General features: G+C 43.4%; 1 protein-coding gene across 3 annotated transcripts; it reads left to right on the top strand.

Moving 5' to 3' along the window:
* The first annotated feature begins 6,135 nt into the window (after positions 1-6,135).
* SERPINB9 (serpin family B member 9) lies at positions 6,136-20,768 on the top strand. 3 transcript variants are annotated; one of them, XM_027601750.1, is made up of 7 exons: positions 6,136-6,478; positions 8,790-8,967; positions 12,397-12,534; positions 12,898-13,015; positions 14,524-14,666; positions 16,007-16,162; positions 17,435-20,768. In XM_027601750.1, the coding sequence occupies exons 2-7, from the start codon at positions 8,800-8,802 to the stop codon at positions 17,837-17,839; spliced, it is 1,128 nt and encodes a 375-aa protein (XP_027457551.1). In that variant the 5' UTR covers positions 6,136-6,478; positions 8,790-8,799; the 3' UTR covers positions 17,840-20,768. The 3 variants fall into 3 exon arrangements, with proteins under 3 accessions (XP_027457551.1, XP_027457553.1, XP_027457552.1); XM_027601752.1 differs by lacking the exon at positions 6,136-6,478 and adding an exon at positions 6,485-6,634; XM_027601751.1 differs by lacking the exon at positions 6,136-6,478 and adding an exon at positions 6,498-6,650.
* Positions 20,769-22,030: the final 1,262 nt, after the last annotated feature.

Raw genomic sequence — 22,030 nt, 5'->3', positions numbered from 1 at the left:
TTGACACCTTGATCTTGGATTTCAAGCTTCCAGAATTGTGAGGAAATAAATTTCTGTTGTTTAAGCCACTCAATCTGTGCTACTTTGTTATGGCTGCCTTAGCAATCTTGTTTAGATGCAGTCTCTGTTCAGTAGGTCTGGGTGTGGCCTTCAAGTTTTTATTTCTAATAAGATTGTATATAATACAGATGCTATTGGTCCATGGACCACACTTTGAGTAACAAGGATCTAAAGTACAAGTGAGGAACTTACCTTAGACTGGAGGAGAGACCTTTTTCTCTGACAGGAAGGAAGAGAGTCCAGGAGGGCAACGTAAACTCGTAGGTAGGAGGTATAGGATCAATGTTGCTAGCAAACTGGCTCATCACCCAGAGGTGATATGTACGTGTTTGGGGTGGGGGGTAGGTGGAAACCCTGAATAATAATGTTTGCTGGTTAATGTCCACAATAGCCAAACTATGGAAAGAGCCTAGATGTCCATCAACAGATGAATGGATAAAGAAGATGTGGTGTATGTGTGTGTGTGTGTGTGTGTGTGTGTGTGTGTGTGTGTGTAATGGAATATTATGCAGCCATCAAAAAATGAAATTTTGCCATTTGCATCGACGTGGATGGAACTAGAGGGTATTATGCTAAGTGAAATAAGTCAATCAGAGAAAGACAATTATCATATGATCTCACTGATATGAGAAATTTGAGAAACAAAACAGATGATCATGGGGAAGGGAGGGAAAAATGAAACAAGACAAAACAGGAAGGGGAGACAAACCATAAGAGACTCTTAATCTCAGAAAACAAACTGAGGGTTGCAGAAGTGGAGGGGGATGGGAGGGCTGGGGGGCTGGGTGATACACACTGGGGGGGTATGTGCTATGGTGAGCGCTGTGAATTGTGTAAGACTGATGAATCACAGACCTGTACCCCTGAAACAAATAATAGATATGTTAATAAAAAAAATAATGTTTGCTGGTTCCTGTGGGGTAAACGCTCTCACCATGGCTGACTTCTGTTACCAAGAGTTTGACAACTGGCTTGCAAAGTTTCTGGAAGTTTAAGAATGGCCTTTTGCCACAGGTAGAAGCCAGCTCCAGCTCACCACTGCCCAGGATGCTTAGGGGGCCTGCCTGATTTCCCCGCCTTCTCTCATGGGACCAGAATGCACTTCCCTGTGGGGCCATGGATGAGATCTGTCATGGCTACTTGAAGAAAATTAGGAGAGACTGGGACTAGAGCTGATATCCCATGAGCTGTCACTGAAGAGGGGCACTTACTGGGGCTCTAGGTAAAGGGAGGAGCAGATACAAATGGAGGCCCCCTCTCTGTCCTTCCTTCCTTCTTTGTGGATGCACAGAATGAGTGACAGCTCCTGGGGGATGTCTAACTCCCCCAGAAGCTAACTCCAGGGCAAGCAGGAAGTGTGAGGGCAAACAGGGATGCCTGAAGCTACACTCCTCTAATTCCCATTTCCTTCTCCGCTCACAGGAAGCACACCACCCTTCCTTGATTTCCTTCTCTTCCACAGTCAGAGGTCCAAGCCCTGATCTTGGCCTCTCCTTTGTCAGACTGTCCTTCGACTCACAGAAATGTGTATAGAACAAATATAAGTGTAACAATTGGTTATGAGAATTTTGAAATTAAATATTTTAAATGTGTTTAGGGAAAATAGTTCTTTTTGAAAACCTCTGCTGGGGGCACCTGGGTGGCTCAGTCGGTGAAGCGTCCGACTCTTGATTTTGGCACAGGTCATGATCTCAAGGTCGAGGGATCAAGCTCCGCATCCAGCAGGGAGTCTGTTTGAGATTCTCTCTCCTTCTGCCCCCCTCCCCCCCTGCTCATGCTCTTTCTCTCCCTCTCTCTCTCTCTCTCTCTAAAATAAATAAATAAATCTTAAAAAAAATAAAAAAGAAAGAAAACCTCTGCTGGTCTCAGTTGTTTTCCAGTTGTTTTACTCTAGTGTCCTAGGGAGGACAGGGAAAACACAAGAACTCGGGAAGAGTCTTGATGTGTTTATAAGAAGAAAAATATCTGTGCATTGTCTTGGACCAGAACTTACCACCTAGTTGCACAGGGGGTGTGGGGCTGGGAGACAGGTGGGGGATAATAAGTGTGTGCATGGGCACATGTTGTTGTCGTCTGGATTTTACCATTTAACTCTGTTTTTCCACGTGGAAAAAGCACTGACATCTGAGTTCAGAGCCTGGGCAAATCCAGAAAAGCTCACTAAAGAGAGTTTGAGTTTTGGAGAGTTATGGCTTGCAGTCTTTTCTCCAAAGTTTTGCAATGACTGGTGTGTTTGAGGAAGCCAAGGCCAACTTTCCTGGAATGTTGAGTGTGCGTCCAAGGTCATGCAGAGACACCTTGCAGAGGCGACCCAGTGATGAAGGCACATAAAAGGTACAGTAGCTGTCCATGAGCTCCCTTCCCCTTCTGCTTACCATGACTTAACTTAAATCTTGTGTGACCAAATCAGTGCAGTGGTTCAAACAGCAAAATAAAATGTGTGCACTTGGGCAGATTTGTGAATGCTTGTTCTGAGCATTCTGGGGCTGCTTGAATAACGGAGGCTTCAGATGTGTGAAGTTTGGGGCTGAGAACACTATGCTTCTTTTGCAGTATTCAGGGTGTCCCTGAGTGTTTCTGCCCTCCCTATATAACCTGAGATGGCTGGCTCCCTTCCCAGGCTGTGCTCATTATTTGTGGGTGTCCTTGGGGTGTCTCAGGGACCCATGGTCCAGTCCTCTGCTCTTCTGTCCTAGGATCACCTCAGAGCTCTGCCACCCACCCCTGCCAACCTCATCAGGAGATGCCAGTGCCCAGGCCCCATGGCTCGCAATTCCAGAGATCTTGACATGTTAGCCCTGCAGCCACCCAGGGTCTATCTCCCCAATTGAGACCGTGTCTCTCAGTGTCTTCTTCAGTGTCACACAGAGAGCTCTGCATGCTCCACATCTCAGAGAGTCCCTTGTGAAAACAACTCAGATACAGGCCCAGGGGCTTAGCAGTGAGCTTCGGCAATGAGCTTCAGGCTAGGAGGTGGACCTCTGAAGCGGATGCCCACAGTCCTCTCCATCCCTGTACCCTGGAACCACACACAAAACTCTGCCTGGGTTCTCCCTAAAGCCCGCAAAGAAAACTCGCACAAACTCACCAACTCCTGGGAGCCATGGGCCCGTGTAAGTCCCACATGTAGCTCAAGCGTCTGCCCTTGCTTAACAAAGGACCTCCCTACATTAATACCTTTTTTGATTACAAATGAGTATGTGTTTGGCAGAATTTAGAAACTGTAGAAAATATGAAGAAAATTTAAGTTGTCCGCAGATCCACACCTAGCGATCACCACTGTTGATGGGGAGATACACGTATATGTATCTCCTTCCCTAGTCTATGCTGTTGGGGAAGGTCACGAGCTAGACACCGGCACTTGGAGGCTCGACAGCCTCCCCCCTGTCCTTGGAATGTGGGCTTTGCTTGCCTTTGCCCCCAAGGACATAGTCTTGAGATACTGATGTGGTGTGGAAAACACCTGCATGGTATATGTGACTGAACCCAGTTAAGGCCTCTTTATAAACTTTTGAAGATCTGGTGGGTGGCTGTGGGGATCCATTCATCTTGCTGCTGCCCAAGACAAGCCTTGTATGTAAGTTTCCTTTGCTTAATAAAACTGCCACCTACCAAGCTGGAGTGCGTGCCTCTTTCTTCAGTCTCTCCCCAGTCTCTGAACATGAGGCTGGTTTCAGATCATACCAGGGAAGCTCCCAGGGGGTTTTGAACCAACATCTGTATGTGAATATAAACTTATAATCATCTTTTCCCACAAGTTAGTCGTAGACTTTCGTAGCCCCTCCTTACTATAAACCCTCCTCTAGGTGATTATCTTTCCACATGGTCAATGTTGATATGCATACAATTCCATGGTGGGATTGTCCATATTTCTTGTGATATTTACTCGTAGACAATTTGGGTAATTAAAATTATTTATATTATATACTGCACTGTTATGAATATCCTAATTATTTGCTTACATCCTTAATATTCTAAAGGAAATTTTCCTAAACACAGTACTGTTGAGACAAAAGTTGGGCACTTTTTGAGGCTTCTTCAAACTGGTCTCCAAAAAGTACTGATTTACACTCCCACTTATGCTACCACTGACTTATTCTTTGATTTGGACTGAAGCATGGTTGCTCCTGGTTCAAATTTGGATTCACAGTTCATCAGCCTCTTACCTGACCCACTTATCATTTATATTGCAGCTCTTATTAAAATATACCAAGATAGACTGTGTTCCCTGTTAGACCACATCCATTTCAGGGGCTGTGCTTTCTAAAATGGATTTGGAAAAAAAAAAATAATCCACAGGACTGGAAAGGCACTTGTTTATTGTATTTTGAGAGTTCTTATAGATACCAAGTCCTTAATCAGATATATGATTTGCAAATATTTTCATCCAGCTTGTGGTCTGAGTTTTCATTTTGCTAACAGTGCCTCTCAAAGAGGAGTTCTTAAGTTTAATGAAGTCCAGTTTATTCAACCTTTTTTTGTTTATGTATTGTGCTTTTTATCTAATAACTGTTGAAGCTAAGGTCACAGGGATTATCTCTTAAGTTTCTTCAAGAAATATTATACCCTAATATTTTACATTTTGGCCTATGATCCATTTTGAGCTCATTTTGCATCTGTTGAAAAGACCATCCTTTCTCCACTGATCTGTATTTGCACCGCTTTCAAAAATCAATTGATCATATACATATGGCTCTATTTTTGGACTATATTTGATTCCACTGATCTAATGTCTTTCTTGATGCCTATACTACAACATCTTCATTATTGTAGCTTAACAATAAGTTTTGAGGTAATGTTAGTCCTCCAGTTTTATTCTTATTTTTCAAAATTGTTTTGGCTATTTGGGGTACTTTGCATTTCCCCATAACTTTTAGAATTGGACTCTGCCGTCCTTTGTGCTGTTGTTTTCATACGTGTTAATGAACCCCATGATACACTGTTACTCTTTTTATTAAAACAGTTATCCTTTAAAGACATTTAAGAAATAAGAAAAAGAGTCTTATATGTATTTACCTGATAGTTCTCATTTCCAGTGCTCTCCTTCCTTTGGGTAGATCCTTATTTCTTTGTCATCTTTAGTCTGCCTGCCTGAAGGAATTACTTCAGCACTTCTTGAAGTGCAAGGTCAGTGGGTGATGAAAGCATTTGGATTTTGTCTGTCTGAAAAAGCCTTTATTTCACCTTCATTTTTGAAAAATATTTTTGAGTGCTCAACATTAATCATTATGGAAATACAGCTCTAAGCCATAATGAGATACCACTTCACACCCACTCTGATGGCTAAAATTAAAAAAGACAGATGTCGAGAAACTGAAACCCACATACAATGATGGTGGTAAAATTGTGCCGCTGCTTTGAAAAATGCTTTGACATTTCTTCCAAAAGTTAAATATAGACTTATTATATGATTTAACAATTCCACTCCAGGTATAGACTCAAGAGAAATGAAAATAGATGTCTACACAAAATTTTATATGTGAATGTTCATAGTAGCATTATTCATAACAGACAAAAGAGAGAAACAGCCAATTGTCTCCCAATTGATGAATGGTCAAAATGGATATATATGTGTACGCACTTTATATTATTATATTATCAGTCATAAGAAGAAATGAAATACAGATAATTGTCACCTTGAACCAGTAAAGATCAACCTTGAGAACACTGTGCTAAGTGAAAAGAGGCAGTCACAAAAGACTCTATTATTATATATGATTCTATCTATGGGTAATGCCCACAACAGGCGAACGAACCTAGGCAGAATGGCTTCCTGGTTGCCGGGGGGGGGGGGTGGGGGGGGTGGGGGGGTGGGGGGGGTGGGGGGGGTGGGGGGGGGTGGGGCAGAGCAGGAGGGAATAGAAAGTGCTAATGGGCACGGTGTTTCTTTTTGAGGTGATACAATGTTCTGGAGTTAGATCGTGGTGATAGTTGTACAACTCTGTGAACAGACTAAAAATTACTGAATTGTATACTTTTTCTTTTAAAACAAGATTTTTTTTTTTTTTTTTTTGGAGAGCAGACGGGGAGAGAGAGGCTGGGCGGGGCGGAGGGGGGAGCAGAGGAGGAGGGAGAAGAGCGGAGGCCTCTGGCAGACCGCGGGCGCCGCCAGCCCTTTAGGTTGCAGGGTCCCAGTCGCGCGGCGGGGTCAGGGGGGCCTGGAGGTGTCGGCGACCCAGGCCCCCGCCCAGCGCCGGGAGGGACACCCCGGCCTCTAGCCGAGCCCCGCCCCCCAGGCACCGCCCACGCGCCGCCCCCGCCGTGGCAGAAAGCCTAGGGGTGGTCTCGGGTCCTGGGTACGGGAGGAATCCTGCAGGTGCCAGTCACCCGAGTGGGGACCCGCGGAGCGGCTGCGGAGCTCGGCCTGGAGTCGTCGGGATCCGGGCCCGGAGGGAGGAGCGGCGCGGTGCCGGAAGGGGCAAGTGGGGGCGTTCCGGGGCAGGGCGGTGACCGCGGACGAGGAGAATCCCCGCGCTCCGGCCTGGAGACAGGACGCAAGGACGCGAGCGTACCCGAGCCGACCTGGCCCTCTCCCTGCTGCCAGAAAGAGAGCCCTTCACTTCGCAGCTGCTCGGTGGCGTAGCGGCTCGGTGGGCTGGGTGGCTTGGGTGGCGCAGTTGCTCGGTGGGCTCGGTGGCGCAGCTGCTCGGTGGGCTCGGTGGCGCAGCTGCTCGGTGGGCTCGGTGGCGCAGCTGCTCGGTGGGCTCGGTGGCGCAGCTGCTCGGTGGCGCAGCTGCTCGGTGGGCTCGGTGGCGCAGCTGCTCGGTGGCGCAGCTGCTCGGTGGGCTCGGTGGCGCAGCTGCTGGGCGGCGCCCGTGCCTCCCGATCCCAGCGAGCCCCAGGCGCTGGCGCTCCCCGTTTCTCTCTGCCCCTCGCACGCCTCCTCCACGCGGGCTCGCCGCCTCCAGCCGCATTCCGACCGGCCCTGCTTCCTCACCTCTCTCTCTAGGGATGCGCGGAACGACATCTCCCTACCTGTCCTCTTTTCTGCTAAAATCACCAGTCTGCCGCTGCAAATCCAAGTTCTTGCAGGCCTTCCACACAAATTCATGGAGCCCTTCCCGTTTCCTGAGCTCTCTTGCAGGCCCTCGCCCGGCAGGCCTTACACAATGAGCTTCCCGTCTGGGGGGGACCACAGTGGGCCAAAGCAGGAATTCCAGGGGCGGGTGCCGGCCGCTGGGGGTCAGGGGAGCGGGTGACGGGAGACCTGTCTCGGGCGGGCCTTCGGAAGCCCCCTGAGGCCGGGATGTTTGAGTGCGGGGGGGGGGTGGCGTGAGTGCCGTTAATCAGGGTTGGGGGGCGCGGAGTTGGATAAACAGTGTTTTCAAAGGCCCAGGGGTGACTTGGAGGGAATGAAAGGCGGTCAGGATGGCTAGAGGCCGAGGCTGGAGGCCGAGGAAGCGGACGGGTGGGCATAAGCCATTTAAATGAAGTGAGCTTCGAGCTTATCCTAAGGGCCCTGTGAGGTTTTAGAGGAAGGCTGAAAGGGTCCTCTTTCCTGTCAGAATGGAGTGTACTGGATGGAGCGGGGGAGGTGGCGCAGTCCGCGGGGAGAGGGATCAGGTGGTCTAGACTGGGTGCAGGCTCAAGAGAAGTAGACTGGTTCAAGAGCCATGTAGGCAGCAGAAGGCAAACCTTGGTGATGGGCCTGAGGGATGAGGACGGTGGGTCGGAGGAGTCAGGGAGGTCTCCCAGGGTGTGAGGCCAGCAGTTGGGTGAGTGAGGGTGTCATTTCCACCCTTAGCTAATTCCCTGGAGAAATGTGGGCTGGGGATGGAGCGGTGTGTGGTCAGCAGACCTGCCCACTCACACTTAGGCTTTGACCTCTGTAGCTACCTAGATACTGGCCTCCATTCTCAGTGATTTTGCTCTTCTTGGACCCTTCTCTGTTCTTCCTTACCTCTCCATTCTGGTGTTCCACCGGGGCTGCTCTTCGCCCTCTCATGCACAGCCCACTGTAGTGGCTTTTTCTGAGACTAACGAGCAAAACTCCCAAATCAGTGTTTCTGAGTTAGCAAAAAAAATTGTGAAAGAAAAACGCCCAGACTCCTCACCCTCAGTGCCAAGGTCTGAGGATCACGTGATGCCTAGCCGCTAGCAATGGTCAGGCGCTCTGAGTTGGGTGTTAATTGGCCATGGGGGAGGGGGGGGCGGCGCTGAGGGCTGCTCAGCAGGAGAGCACATTGGCTCTCCAGCCACTGTAGATGAAAGGTCCTGGCCTCACAGCCAGTTCCATACCCAACTGTAGCCTGTCTCTCTTCGCTTACCAGCATCTCAAACATTTCTCAAGAATCGGCTAATAGATGGGGAGACTGTGGTCTTTTGCATAACTGAAACTCTCAGAAGTTCTCTCCATAAATGTATGGAAAAAGAAAGTATTGTGGAGAAGATTGGACTTCCCTGATCTCTGGAGGCTGAGTGCTGTGTGTCTGTGCCCAGGAGCTGGTGCTCTTCATTTTCCCCAAGGCTCTCAAGCTGGTTCGATCTTCTGCCAGTACCACACTTAGCTAATTATCTTAATATTTTGACTTACTTTTTGGATGGAGAGCAATAGTAAATGGGTTTTCCTTCAACTTAAAATATTTATGAGCTTTATCATTAAAAAAAACAAAAACAAAAACAAAAAAAACAACCCGTACAATTCCCAAACTGCCATATGTGAGGTTAATAACGTTGGCGGGGGGGGGGGGGGTGTTGAAGCAGCTTTTCTCTTTATGCTCTGGTTCCAGACCCTGCATCATGGACGCTCTTTCTGAAGCAAATGGCACCTTTGCCATCCAGCTTTTAAAGATACTGTGTCAAGACAACCCTTCACACAACGTGTTCTATTCTCCTGTGAGCATCTCCTCAGCCCTGGCCATGGTCTTCATGGGGGCAAAAGGAAACACTGCTGCCCAGATGGCCCAGGTAAACCTGCTTGTCACCCAGCAGAAGGGACTGCCTTTTTGGTTATTATGTCCCATCACCCAGCTTCAAACCTCAGGCTCCAGAACTGCCATAAAGCTAAAGCAGGGTGGGAGGGGTGCCCAGTGTTTACATACATCTGTGCTTATGTCTGGCAGGTGGGGCTGCCTGGGGACCAAGACACAAAGGACAAGGCTGGGAGTCTCCTTCCCTGAGATATTTTTGGGGGCAAGTTCCCTTATTGATAACCTGGATAAGACTATCAGAATTTTATCCTAGCACTTTATCTTTGTTTGGGAAATGATACTGAAATTATTTGGAACTCTAAGCAGCTGAGAGCTCTCATTTTTGGAGTAAAAGATTTCATAGCTATAATTATTCTTTAGTAAGGAAGGGGAGGTTCATATCTATTTCAAGTCATTAATACACCACCATGCCTCCCTAGCTCAGTAAGGGGATGGACAAAAATATGCAAAGTGGGTAAAAAAGCACATCTTTATTGCATATACAGACGGCATGTGGACTAGTTAAACATTCAGCAAACATCTGAAAATGATTAAGAATCCATCCCTGTCCTGAAGGGGTTTTATAGAGTAGGTAGGGGACATGTGCCCGAGTTGAAACCTAAAAACTTACCTCATGCCCCCACACACATCTTCACTATCCGTGTGTTAGTCAGTGGGGCTCTTTGTTTTGATATAACTTTCTTTTCCCTTGAGAGCCCTTTCTGGGGTGACTACTCATGTCAATCATTTTTCAGCTTGTGGTAGGAAGGATTCCGTGTAGAAGGGGGCTTCTTTGGGCTTACTGAACTTTTCTGTGTTTTTAGGCTAACTGATGAACCCTCTGGGAGCTTTTTTTGAGAACCTGAAGATTGTCTAGTTACTTTGTATTCAGAGACATTGAAATTCCTTATCCTCCTGTACTCAGCTGGATGGCGGTGGCACTGAATATGCTAAATACACATTACTACTCATAGCACTCAGGGAACTTCTTTCAAAGAACTAGCTTTCGGATTCTGTGTGCACTGGCAGAGACTGAAAGTGATGTTTTCCCCACTGATTGTATTTCTGCTCATTTCTCCGTGAACTTTTCATGCTTTTAACTGTATGTGTTGTTGTTCTTTTTTCCTTGTGAATCTTAGAAGCAAATTTTACTCTATATAGGGTACATTTCATACTTAATGTTTTCCTTGGGATGCAAGATTTTGTAATAGCCCATTTTTCTTTTTTCTTTGATTTTTTATTTATTTGAGAGAGAGAGAATGAGAGAGAGAGAGCACGAGAGGGAAGAGGGTCAGAGGGAGAAGCAGACTCCCCGCTGAGCGGGGGGCCTGATGCGGGACTCGATTCCAGGACTCCAGGATCATGACCTGAGCCGAAGGCAGTCGCTTAACCGACTGAGCCACCCAGGCGCCCATGTAATAGCCCATTTTTCTGAACCCCTCTTATCCTTGTCATTCTTTCCTATTACTTACCTTTTTTATTTTCTTAAAGGTTTACTTATTCGTTTGAGAGAGAGAGAGAGAGAGCACGAGCAGGAGGGGCAGAGGGAGAGGGAGAGAGATTCCCAGACAGACTCCCCACAAAGCACAGAGCCTGACGCAGGGCTCGATCCCATGACCCTGAGATCATGACCTGAGCCAAAACCAATAGTTGGATGCTCAACGGACTGCACCACCCAGGTGCCCCTTCCTATTACTTACCTATAAACAATAGATATCTATTTAGGCAGAAAGGCCAATTCTTACTCCCCTGTTTTTTTTTAATTTTTAAATTTTTAATTTAAATTCAATTTAGTTAACATATAGTGTATTACTAGTTTCAGGGGTAGAATTTAGTATCAGTTGCATATAACACCCAGTGCTCATTCCATCAAGTGCCCTCCTTAACGCCCATCACCCAGTTACCCCATCCCCCCACCCTCCTTCCCTCCAGCAACCCTGTTTGTTCCCTGTACTTAAAGAGTGTTTTATGGTTTGCTTCTCTCTCTGTTTTTATTTTGTTTTTACTTTCCTTCCCCTATATTCATCTGTTCTGTTTCTTAAATTACACATATGAGTGAAATCATATGGTATTTGTCTGTCTGATTTATTTCACTTAGCATAATGCCCTCTAGTTCCATCCAGGTTATTGCAAATGGAAAGATTTCGTTCTTTTTGATGGCTGAGTAATAGTCCATTGTGTGTGTGTGTACACACACACAATGTGATATATATATATCACATCTTCTTTATCCATTCTTCTGTCAATGGACGTCTGAACTCTTTCCATATTTTGGCTATTGTGGACATTGCTACTATAAACATTGGGGTGCACGTAGCCCTTCGGATCACTACATTTGTATCTTTGGGGTAAATACCCCGTAGTGCAATTGCTGGGTCATAGGGTATTTTCAGAGTGGCTGCACCAGCTTACATTCCCAGCAACAGTGTAGGAGGGTTCCCCTTTCTCCACATCCCCGCCAACATCTGTCATTTCCTGACTTGTTAATTTTAGCCGTTCTGTCTGGTGTGAAGTGGTATCTCATTGTGGTTTTGATCTGGATTTCCCTGATGCCGAGTGATGTTGAGCACTTTTTCATGTGTCTGTTAGCCATTTGCGTGTCTTTGGAGGTATGTCTGTTCATGTCTTCTGCCCATTTTTTGACTGGATTATTTGTTTTTTGGGTGTTGAATTTGGTAAGTTCTTTACAAGTTTTGGATACTAGCCCTTTATCTGATTTGTCATTTACAAATATCTTCTCCCATTCTGTCGGTTGTCTTTTGGTTTTGTTGATTATTTCCTTTGCTGTGCAAAGGCTTTTTATCTTGATGAAGTCGCAATAGTTCATTTTTGCGTTTGTTTCCCTGGCCTTCGGAGACGTGTCTAGCAAGAAGTTGCTGCAGCCAAGGTCATAGAAGTTGCTGCCTGTGTTCTCCTCTAGGATTTTGCTGGATTTCTGTCTCACATTTAGGTCTTTCATCCATTTTGTCTTACTCCCCTGTTTTCTGTTCTCTCCCTCCCTCTCTCTCTCTGTCCTTTTCTCTCTGTATCTTCTCCTCATCCCACATAGTGCTGCTCTAGTATGTATTAAATCTGCAATTAAAATGAATGTAATATCCTTTTTTAAAAGAGAAAACAGTGTCCTTTAAAGGAAAATTTTGTAGAGTATTTAAGAAAGAATTTTGCTTACAGATTTTTTGAGACAGTGTTTTTTTTTGAGAGAGAGAGTATGCAAGCAGCTGGGGGAGAGGGGGGAAGCAACGAGAGAGGGAGAGAGAATCTGAAGCAGACGCCACACTGAGTGCAGAGCCTGATGCAGGGCTTGATCTCATGACCCTGAGATCCTGACCTGAGCTGAAATCAAGTGTCAGACGCTTAACTGGCTGAGCCACCCAGCTGCCCCCCAAAGAACAATCTTGATAAATTTTAAAATTATTTTTCTCAACAGGTGCTTTCATTAAGCACAGAGAAAGACATTCATCAGAATTTCCAGTCACTTCTTGCTGAAGTGAACAAACCTGGCACCAAGTACTTGCTCAGAACAGCCAACAGGCTCTTTGGAGAAAAGACTTGTGAATTCCTCCCGGTAAGTTGAGTCAGCAGAACAATAAAAGTTGTAATCAAAATATGGAGTCTGAAAGAAAGATCTTGGAGAACTGAAAATTATGGTAAACTTTTTTTTAAAAAAAAATCATAATGCTATAACTCTGCCTTGAATTATTTAAAATTTGACTACTTCTAAAATTCACTTATCCATTTCTGGTTATTTGTGGCTTAGTACTTACCTATTTATAGACTCTGATATTTTAGTACCTAGTAGACTAAGATATGACCACTTTTTAAGAGATATATACTCATTTTGATAAAACGTATGTAAGATTCCAATTTTCTTGGAACCTGAACTTTATTTAGGAATATAGCCATATTTGAACTCTTTTTCCCTCCAAAGACCTTTAAGGAATCCTGTCTTCGGTTCTACCATGCTAAGCTGGAGCAGCTTTCCTTTGCCAATGCTGTGGAGCAGTGCAGGAAACACATCAACACTTGGGTCTCAAAAAAGACTGAAGGTCAGAATTACATGTTATTACCCCCTTCTTTTTCCTTCTCCCTCTGCCTTCTCATCTTTCCCCTGGTTCTCCTCCCCTCCCTGTTCTTCCCCTTGCTTTTCCTGATGCTCTGATTTCACGAGTGTTTCAGATGGTCAGAGGCCTGCTGACGGGCTGGGCCTCTTGGTGTATTTGAAACTTCATGGACTCACAGGGTTCTGATCAGATGCTCAGGTTTTCAACCACAGAGACTTAATTTTGTCCATTCTCCTGGGACAAGAAAGACTGATACAAATGTCCAAAGAAAGTCATAGGCTGGATTTCCAGTTTAATAACTTACACTGAAACATACTTTCAGTTGGCCTATAACATTCACATGTTGGGGGAGTTCATCGCCTCCGTAGGAAGGAGGCTATTGGTCAGATCTTCTCTGAGACATACACTTGGGCTTCGAAATTCTCTGTGGACCTCACATACCACCACTTTCACCCTATACATTAAGCTTACTTATTCTGCTGCTGCTTTCATGTCTTCCACGTACACTCCCTTAATTAGGTTTGATAAGCCTAGATTTGGTAGGCCAAATGCAGGTGCTCTCTCACAGCTGATCAGTTCTCTAGAATGAAATCATCCTTTCTTTGGCGTTGAGCCTTATTTGTTTCTGTTTTACAGAGTGGTGTGTTCTGATCTTGGCCCGCACGATCAACGATGTTCGAACCATTCAGGACCCTCTGCACCAACTCTACTTAGTACCACTAGGAACACTCCTATTTCTATCAATAAGTCAGACAATAGAGAACAAGAGTTTATCTCTCCTTAGAGAGTTAGCAGTTATTGCTACCATTTCTTCTTGGAATATTTCCTACTTATGCCATCTGGAGGCAGGGAATTAGCAGGGATGTTCTTAGTTCATTGGAAAGGTACAACTTGATATCTAGGGAAGAAGGGAGTATCTTTCACTTGCCCACCTTACCTTTTCCAGGAATGTCTGGTATTTTGTTTAGAGGATCAAATAGTGAAATCTCTTCCAGGTGCTTCCAGAAGCTCCTCAATGCACCCATGCTGCCCATTGTCAACTATATCCCCTTTGAGTCATTCATTCTGGCTGCCTCTGACATGTGGACATGGTTGTGGAATGTTAGCACTCATTGTACCTTTGGTGCATTAAACCAAACGCTCCATTTTAGGACTTGAGAGAACCTAAGTCCCTCCCAGCCCCTCTCTCATTTCCCGCTTGCCTTGCTATCTGACCTCATGTAGTGTTTCCTCTGAGTGATTTAGAAACCTTTCAACGTCATGGATTTTGTGGGTGTACCCACAGCATTGACGACCTGACCATGAAAACCACTTGTGTGGATTGTTCTTTTTTCATTTCTGCACATAGCAATCCAGGCTCACCAAATTTGGAAAAGAAAAGAATGTTTGGTTCTTGATTAATAATTGAGGATCTGTCAGTAAGCCTTATTACGATTTATTCATCACACTTCTGTAAAAAACCAACTGAATATATTCTCTACTTTTCTTGGAAGGTAAAATTCGAGAATTATTGCCAAGTAACTCAATCAATGCACACACCAGGCTGGTTCTTGTCAATGCCATCTACTTCAAAGGAAGGTGGAATGAACAGTTCAACAAAATGTACACAAGGGAAATGCCTTTTAAAATAAACCAGGTGAGAGAAGCTTTCCAAAATCCTTCTAGTTTCATGAAGAAATTGAATGGAAAAAGTTAACTTTGTAAAGGCATAAATGATTGGTTAGAAATAATTTTGAAACTTAACACGTTTCTGAATGAAATTTTAAACTCAGGAGAAAAGAACTGAGAAATAAAAATTATTTGCTGCCTCTGATTTTTTGCATTTTATTACTATTCCTACTACCTCTGATAATTTCTCCTACATTCATTGCTGCCACCTAGTTCTGGAAACTTAAGACTTTTCCTCTAAGCTTAAGTTGCTTAACAGAAAGCAAAAAATGTGTTAAGGAAGTAAGATATGTGTTTGTGTTGGGCAAGTGGATAGAAGGAGTGAATATTTTTTTAATCAGATATTTGAAAAATTAAAATAAGTATAGACTTGAATTATTGTTAATTAATCACTATTAATCTAGTATTAAAAGTTTCTAATATTAAAACTAACTGACAAAGATGTCAGTCTTGATATTGAGGTATAACTTCGGTTCAGGCAGGCATTAAAATAGCTTGCCAAATCTCCCAGCCCCTAAAAAAAAAAAAAAATACCATTTTAATGCAATTAGGAAACTTGTACTGTACAGGTAAAACCTTTTTTTGGGGGGTGGGGCATAAGGTGTACTTTACATAATCAGCCCTCTAGTTACAAAAGTGGAAGGGGGACAACTTTTCTAGCTATGATTTTAGAAACTATTCTAATTTTTAGAATAGTTGATCCATATCAACTTTTAAAACTTTAATGAATATAGTAGTCCAATTAACTTCTGCGTGCATATACCTCTTCTGTATTTTTAGAAAACTATTTCCTTGGATTAGAGTATCAGAACTGAAACAACTGCATTTAAATACAGGAGGAGATACGTAATTCTTTCTACTTGCTGGCCGACTGCTTCCTGAGGGGCTGTCTCCTTACGCCACCAGTCACACTGCTGTGAAACTCTTCAGTCTCTTCTTTATCATAAAAACTTTTTCCAGTTAAATAGAAATAATTTTCTATTTCATTATATTTGATTATATTGTTTCCTTAGATATATTTGCCAGGCATATTTTACATGAGGAAAATCTGATTTCCTCCTGTGGGAAATGCAGAGTATCACGTTTATTTTGCTGAATAAAACATCTCCTTTCCTAGGCTAGCGCCGTTTCTGTTTACCATAGATGCCTCGTATCGATGATAGGAAAGAGTTGGAACTAGCACACGAATATCGTTTCCATCATGGGTGATGAAAACACTCCTGGAGTCAATTATAGCTCTTTTGGAAATTTTTATTGCCTCTTACCATAATCTGTTTTTAATTCCATGCTCATGTTTCTTCCCGTCAGAGGGAGCAAAAGCCAGTGCAGATGATGTTTCAGGAAGCTACGTTTAAGCTTGCCTATATTAAAGAGGTGCAGACCCAGGTCCTGGAGCTGCCCTACGAGGGTAAGGAGCTGAGCATGGTCATTCTGCTTCCGGACGACAACGTGGATCTAAGCTTGGTGAGAACCCCAGGGCGCCCTTTGCATCCTTCCTGCTGGAACTCAAGCACCACTTTGAACATTTATGTTTACCTTTTAAGTCAGTGATGTGGGCAACCAGGAAACAGAGCACAGTATTCAGACCCTCGCGCTTTGGAACCAAACTGTCATTCAGGACCTACTTCGCCCATTATTATCTATGTGATCTCGCCAAATTCCTTTACTCTGCTTTCCCACATGGAAAACAGGGATGGTGATAACATCTGCCTGAGAGTTACTATGAGGATAAAATGGGGGTGGTTCGAGTAACAAGCTTTTAGCACATTGTCTGGTACATAATAAGCCCTGAATAAATATGATCCATTATTATTATCATAATCGTTGTTAGCATTATATTTTATTTCTTTATTTTTTAAAAGATTTTATTTATTTGAGAGAGAGAGGGAGAGAGAGTGCACATGAACAGTGGGGGTTGGGCAGAGGCAGAGGGAGAGGGAGAAGCAGACTCCCTACTGAGCAGGGAGCCCAGCGCGGGCTCATGACCCAGCTGAAGGCAGACACTTAACCAGCGGAGCTGCCCAGGCGCCCCTGCATTATATTTTAAATATCAAGACCTCGAAAGTCAGGAGAGCAGGGCCAGAAACAGCCCCAGACGGCACTCCCAACTCACTTTGCTTCCTTTCAACATGGATCCCTAGTGTGAGAGTCATCCATGGCCCAGGAGCTTCTGGGCCCAGGAGGTTCTAGGCCCCGGGCGCCGAGGACCACACAGCACTCCCAGTGTCCCAAGGGGCCTGCGTGAGCCGAGCTGCAGCCAGGGGCTCTCTGTGTGTCTTTGCCACCTGACATCTCTTCTTCAGAATGTACACAGGATTGCACCTCTGGCAAATCAAATTGCTCCAGCAAGAGCCCTTTCTTTTCCAATCGTTTTTCTTACCAGCAATGTCTCATCTTCAAAAAATAAGCACAGTTAAAGGAAAAAGAAAAAGAATATCACAGTGAGCGGGGCATTGAGTGTTGTCAGGATGAAAGATGGCTTGTAGATACTGTTGGGTAAGGAGAGGACCGGCCGCTGTTTCTATGCCTCGGGGCTGCCTCACGTCCTGCCTGCTTGGCAAGGGAGCGCGGTTGGAATAGCACAAGTCCGAGATCTCAGAAATTTCCCGGCGCAGAAAGGTGCCCCTGGTCCCGTGGGACAATCACCACCCATCTCCGAGAGGAGGAAGGGTATGTGGGTGTGCGTGGCCTTACGTATGGAAGTATGAATTTTAAAGTCTAATTCTGGTCCTTCAGGTGGAAAAAAATCTCACTTTGGAGAAATTCAGAGCCTGGACCAAGCCAGACCGTATGCAGAGCACCGAAGTGGAAGTTTACCTTCCGAGATTTCAACTGGAAGAGGACTATGACATGGAATCTGTGCTCCGGGGTCTGGGAATGGTTGATGCCTTTCAGGAGGACGAGGCTGACTTTTCGGCAATGTCAGGCGAGAGAGATCTGTGTCTGTCCAAGTTTGTGCACAAGAGTTTTGTGGAGGTGAACGAGGAAGGCACGGAGGCCGCCGCTGCTTCAGCCATCTTGGTTGTGGAGTGCTGCATGGATTCTGGCCCCACGTTCTGCGCCGACCACCCCTTCCTTTTCTTCATTAGGCACAATGTGGCCAACACTATTCTGTTCTGTGGCAGGTTTTCCTCTCCGTAAGGGTGAGCATTCCCCTCTTTCTGTGTCCTCCTGCCCTGTTCCGTACCCTGGGAAGATGGGCCTTCGAAGCGCAGTGCAAAGGTGAGGGCACATGCCTCCCGCATCTCGATCCCATGCTTTTCCACACCCAGCTCTCCCCATCCTGACCACTCATTTGCCCTACTTAGCCAAGTTCATGGGACAAGAGACCTTAATGCTTCCCTGTAGGATTTAAAGTGCAGTCCGAATCCTATAGGATGGAATGCAAAGTTTCCCTAGATGGCCCCAGACTTACTGCCCCCTCATTCCCCTTGTAATTCATTCTAGTGACACTGTGTTCTGCCTTGTACCTCAAATCTGGTTGCATACTTGCCTTAGCCTGTTTCAGTAGTAATAAATGCTGCTACCTGAGGCTATTATTTTATACTCTGCCTGGTGCATGGGCTTCTTAGAAAGCTTTAATGCACATTTTTATTTTATCTTTGACATTCGTGCCTCACTAAGTAGGTGGCAAACAGGGCATCAGGCATTGGAGACAAAGGGGGCAGAGTCATGGTCTTTTGACACCTGGTCTTTAATACTCATGCCAGAGTAGCTTTTATGACAGCCAGGTTGGACGAGGTAATGTCCTTAAACTTATCATGTGATCCCCTTGTAGGGAGCCCCTTTCCTTCTGTTCTTGTATTTTCTCCACCTCCAACTCTAACAAAAATTCCGCTCAACTCTTAAAGTTCATTTCCAATGTCATTTCCAGGAAAATTTTCCTTTTCTACATAAGCAGGTGTGCATCTTTGAACTCTCATTGCATACCGAGGGAGGGCATTTCTCTTATGGCGGTTGCTTTATTTATTAATCATCTGTGTTCTCCAACTGGACCTTAAATTCCTCAGGGGTTGGGACTATATTTTACGTGTCTATGTGCCATGTACAATGCAGCAGTAAGTAATTTCATCATAGATGAGCTCTGTAATTTTTTAAGAAAGTGATTAGATATCAGTGACATATTGGGGCCTTTTTAAAGAATTTGTTATCGAGGTGAAATTCACAAAGCATGAAATTAACCATTTTAAAGCGAACAATGCAGTGGCCTTAGTACATTAAAAATGTTGTGCAACCACCACCTTTATCTAGTTCCAAAAAATGTTCATCACCCCAAAGGAAAACCCTGTGCAGTTACTCCCCCCACCCCCAATCCAACTCCTGGCAACTGCCAATCTGCTTTCTATCTCTATGGATTTACCTACTCTGGATAGTTTATATAAATGAATTATATAACATATGGCCTTTTGTTTTTGGCTTTTAATCAGGATGACACGCTCATTCATGTTGTGGCATGTGCTTCATCTCTCTTTATGATTGAATAATATTCCACCATATAGCTGTAGCATAAGATTTGTTTATCCATTCATTCGTTGGTGGACATTTGATTTGTTTCCATCTTTTGGCTATGTATGAGTAATCCTTCTACAAACATGCACATACATGTATTTGTTTGGATAGCTGTTGTATTAAGGGTTCCAGTTTCTTCACATCCTTATGAACACTTGTTATTTCCCACCCCTCTTTTTATAAAAAAATGGTGGCCTCTCTAAGTGGGTAGGAAGTGAAATCTCATTGTGTGTTTTATTTGCATTTTCCTATGACTAATAGTGTTGAGCATCTTTTTATGTGCTTACTGGCCATTTGGATATCTTCTTTGGAGATAAGTCTATTCAAGTCCTTTGTTCATTTTTTCATTGGGTTGTCTTTTCGTTGTCAAGTTGTAAGAATTATTTATATATACTGGATACAAGACCCTTATCAGATATATCGTTTGCAAATATTCTCTCCCATTGCTTAGGTTATATTTTCCCTTTCTTGATAATGCCCTGGATCCACAAAGGTTTTTAATTTCAATGAAGTCCAGTTTATCTACTTTTTCTTTTGTTACTCATACTTATGGTATCATATGTAAGAATCCTTTGTCAAATCCAAAGTCACGAAAATTTACAACTATTTTTTTCATAAGACTTTTATGATTTTAGCTCTTAAATTTAGAACGTTAATCCATTTTGATGTATACGATGTGAGGTAGGGTCCAACTTAATTTTTTTGCATATGGGATATCAATTGTCTCATCACCTATAACTGCTTTTGAATTGCAAAAGGATGTTGATAATAGATTAAAAAATAATATCTAAACAAGTGATAAGGTGAAAAATTATACAACTGGCATATATATATCAAATCCATTCCATGAATGGAATCCATAACCAGACTGAAAGAAAATATTATAAAAAATCAGTAAGGAATTAACACTAGGGTATACAAAGAACTCCTGCAAATCAAAGAGAACAAGGCTGTCAATTAGTAATCAGAAAAATACAAATAAAATACCATGAGATACTGCTCAGCATCCATCGGATTGGTGTCAGAAAGTTGGATACCATGCAGCATCAGCCAGGAAGTAGGGAAATTTAGGAGCACTTATGGGAACAAGAACCAATATGGCCCAGATAGGAAGCAATCTGGCAGTGAACTCAATTGGTGTCTGCTCTGTGCTCATTTCTGGGTGTGTGGCCCAGTGATGTCATTGCACAGGTCCCCAGAGGTACGGGCACAAGGGGGTTCACTGCAACTTCATCTATGTTGGCAATGAATTGGAAGCTACCTAAGTGTCCATCTCAATGGGAATAGATAATGAAGATGTGGGCATACTTTGTGACACTGTATGAGTTAGACCAAAGTACAAAGTAGGTGTACATTCAGTCTTATGGATAGATGATGTTGAGTAAAAAAAAATATATGTGTGTATATATATATATATATATATATAGTTTAACAACTTATAAGTTTTACTTACGTAGAGTAAAAAAATCTCTGTAGTATATATTATACAAGCATACACACCTATTGTATTTCTTTTATTGGTGAGAAACTTTTCATAAATTTTGCTATGATGTTTTATTAATGAACAGGGTTTTTTTATTCCTATAGTCAAATCTAGGTTTTTTTCCGTAGTGATTTTTGACACTGCTTTCAATTCTTAGAAATACTTTCCCATTGAAGCCAGCGTGTCACCTATATTTTCTTCTAAACTGTTATGTTTTTAATTGATTGAACTATTTAATCCATCTGAAATTTGTTTTTGTGTTGTTGACATTCAGGAGAATATACAATTGTATTTATTTACAAATGGCCAATTTCTCAACATTAATTGTAAATAATCTGTTTTTCCCCAGTGTTCACAGTGATTTTCTCATCTTCATTCTTCAAGGTGAACGTCAGAATAATTTTGCAATACTCAAAATAATGTTTTTAACTTTGGTATTTTTTGGAGGGATTAGTGTGACATTAAACATATAAATTTGGGGATAAATTAATCTATTTACAGGGTTTAGTCTTGTTCGGGAAATGTGAGGAGTATCCATTTATTCAAATCTTTCTTATCTCCCTCTCTCTCTGTCTATATATATGTATATGTATATAGACAGAGAGAGACATAGTTTTGTTTTTGTTGTTATGGTATTTCTAAATTTTATTGTCATTATAATAATTGTAAGTGAGAGCATTTTTCCCTCATCTGGTTATGGGTGGCATATAAGCAAACGAAGAGAAACACCGTTTCTCCCTCCTCCTACTAAATACTTTTGACACCAGTTGTGTGGGTTTTTCCACACCAAGCAGTTCTCCACTTCTCAGGGACACCGACTGGGGGCCTTACAATTTAACTGTTTGAATTTTATTTTTTCCACAATAGGAGAAGAATTTATTTCATTTATATTATGCAATACTCTGCAGAACATTTTTTAAATTGTGAAGGGTCTATATGCAGTTCCTGAAAAAGGTCATGAAAACAAATTAAATGAAAAGTACAGCTTTCAGTACAACGTGCCTAGCATGATGCACGCATTTATGTGAACAGACCTGTATGTCTACACGTAAATTCATGTATGTGAATCTCTGGGAAAAAGTTTAAAAGGCTAAGCCTTCACCTTTAACAGAGGTTATCTCTGGGAAAGGTTTTGAGGGGGAATGGGAGGAAAACTTCCAGTTTTTACTCTCTGTGTTTCAATATTATTTAATGTTTCAACTAGGAAAATCTAATCCTGTGATCTGCACATAATTCAAAGGAAGAACTCTAGGGTATAACCACATGTGTAATTCTGAGTGACACCGTATTGAAACGGAAATAAAATCTATATAAACAGCTTTAAAATATTTTATTCTTGG

The sequence above is a fragment of the Zalophus californianus genome, chromosome 7 (assembly GCF_009762305.2).
Source record: "Zalophus californianus isolate mZalCal1 chromosome 7, mZalCal1.pri.v2, whole genome shotgun sequence".
Classification (NCBI taxonomy): Eukaryota; Metazoa; Chordata; class Mammalia; order Carnivora; family Otariidae; genus Zalophus; species Zalophus californianus.
Note: the sequence above shows the minus strand (reverse complement) of the source record. Positions and strands in the feature narration are given on the sequence as shown.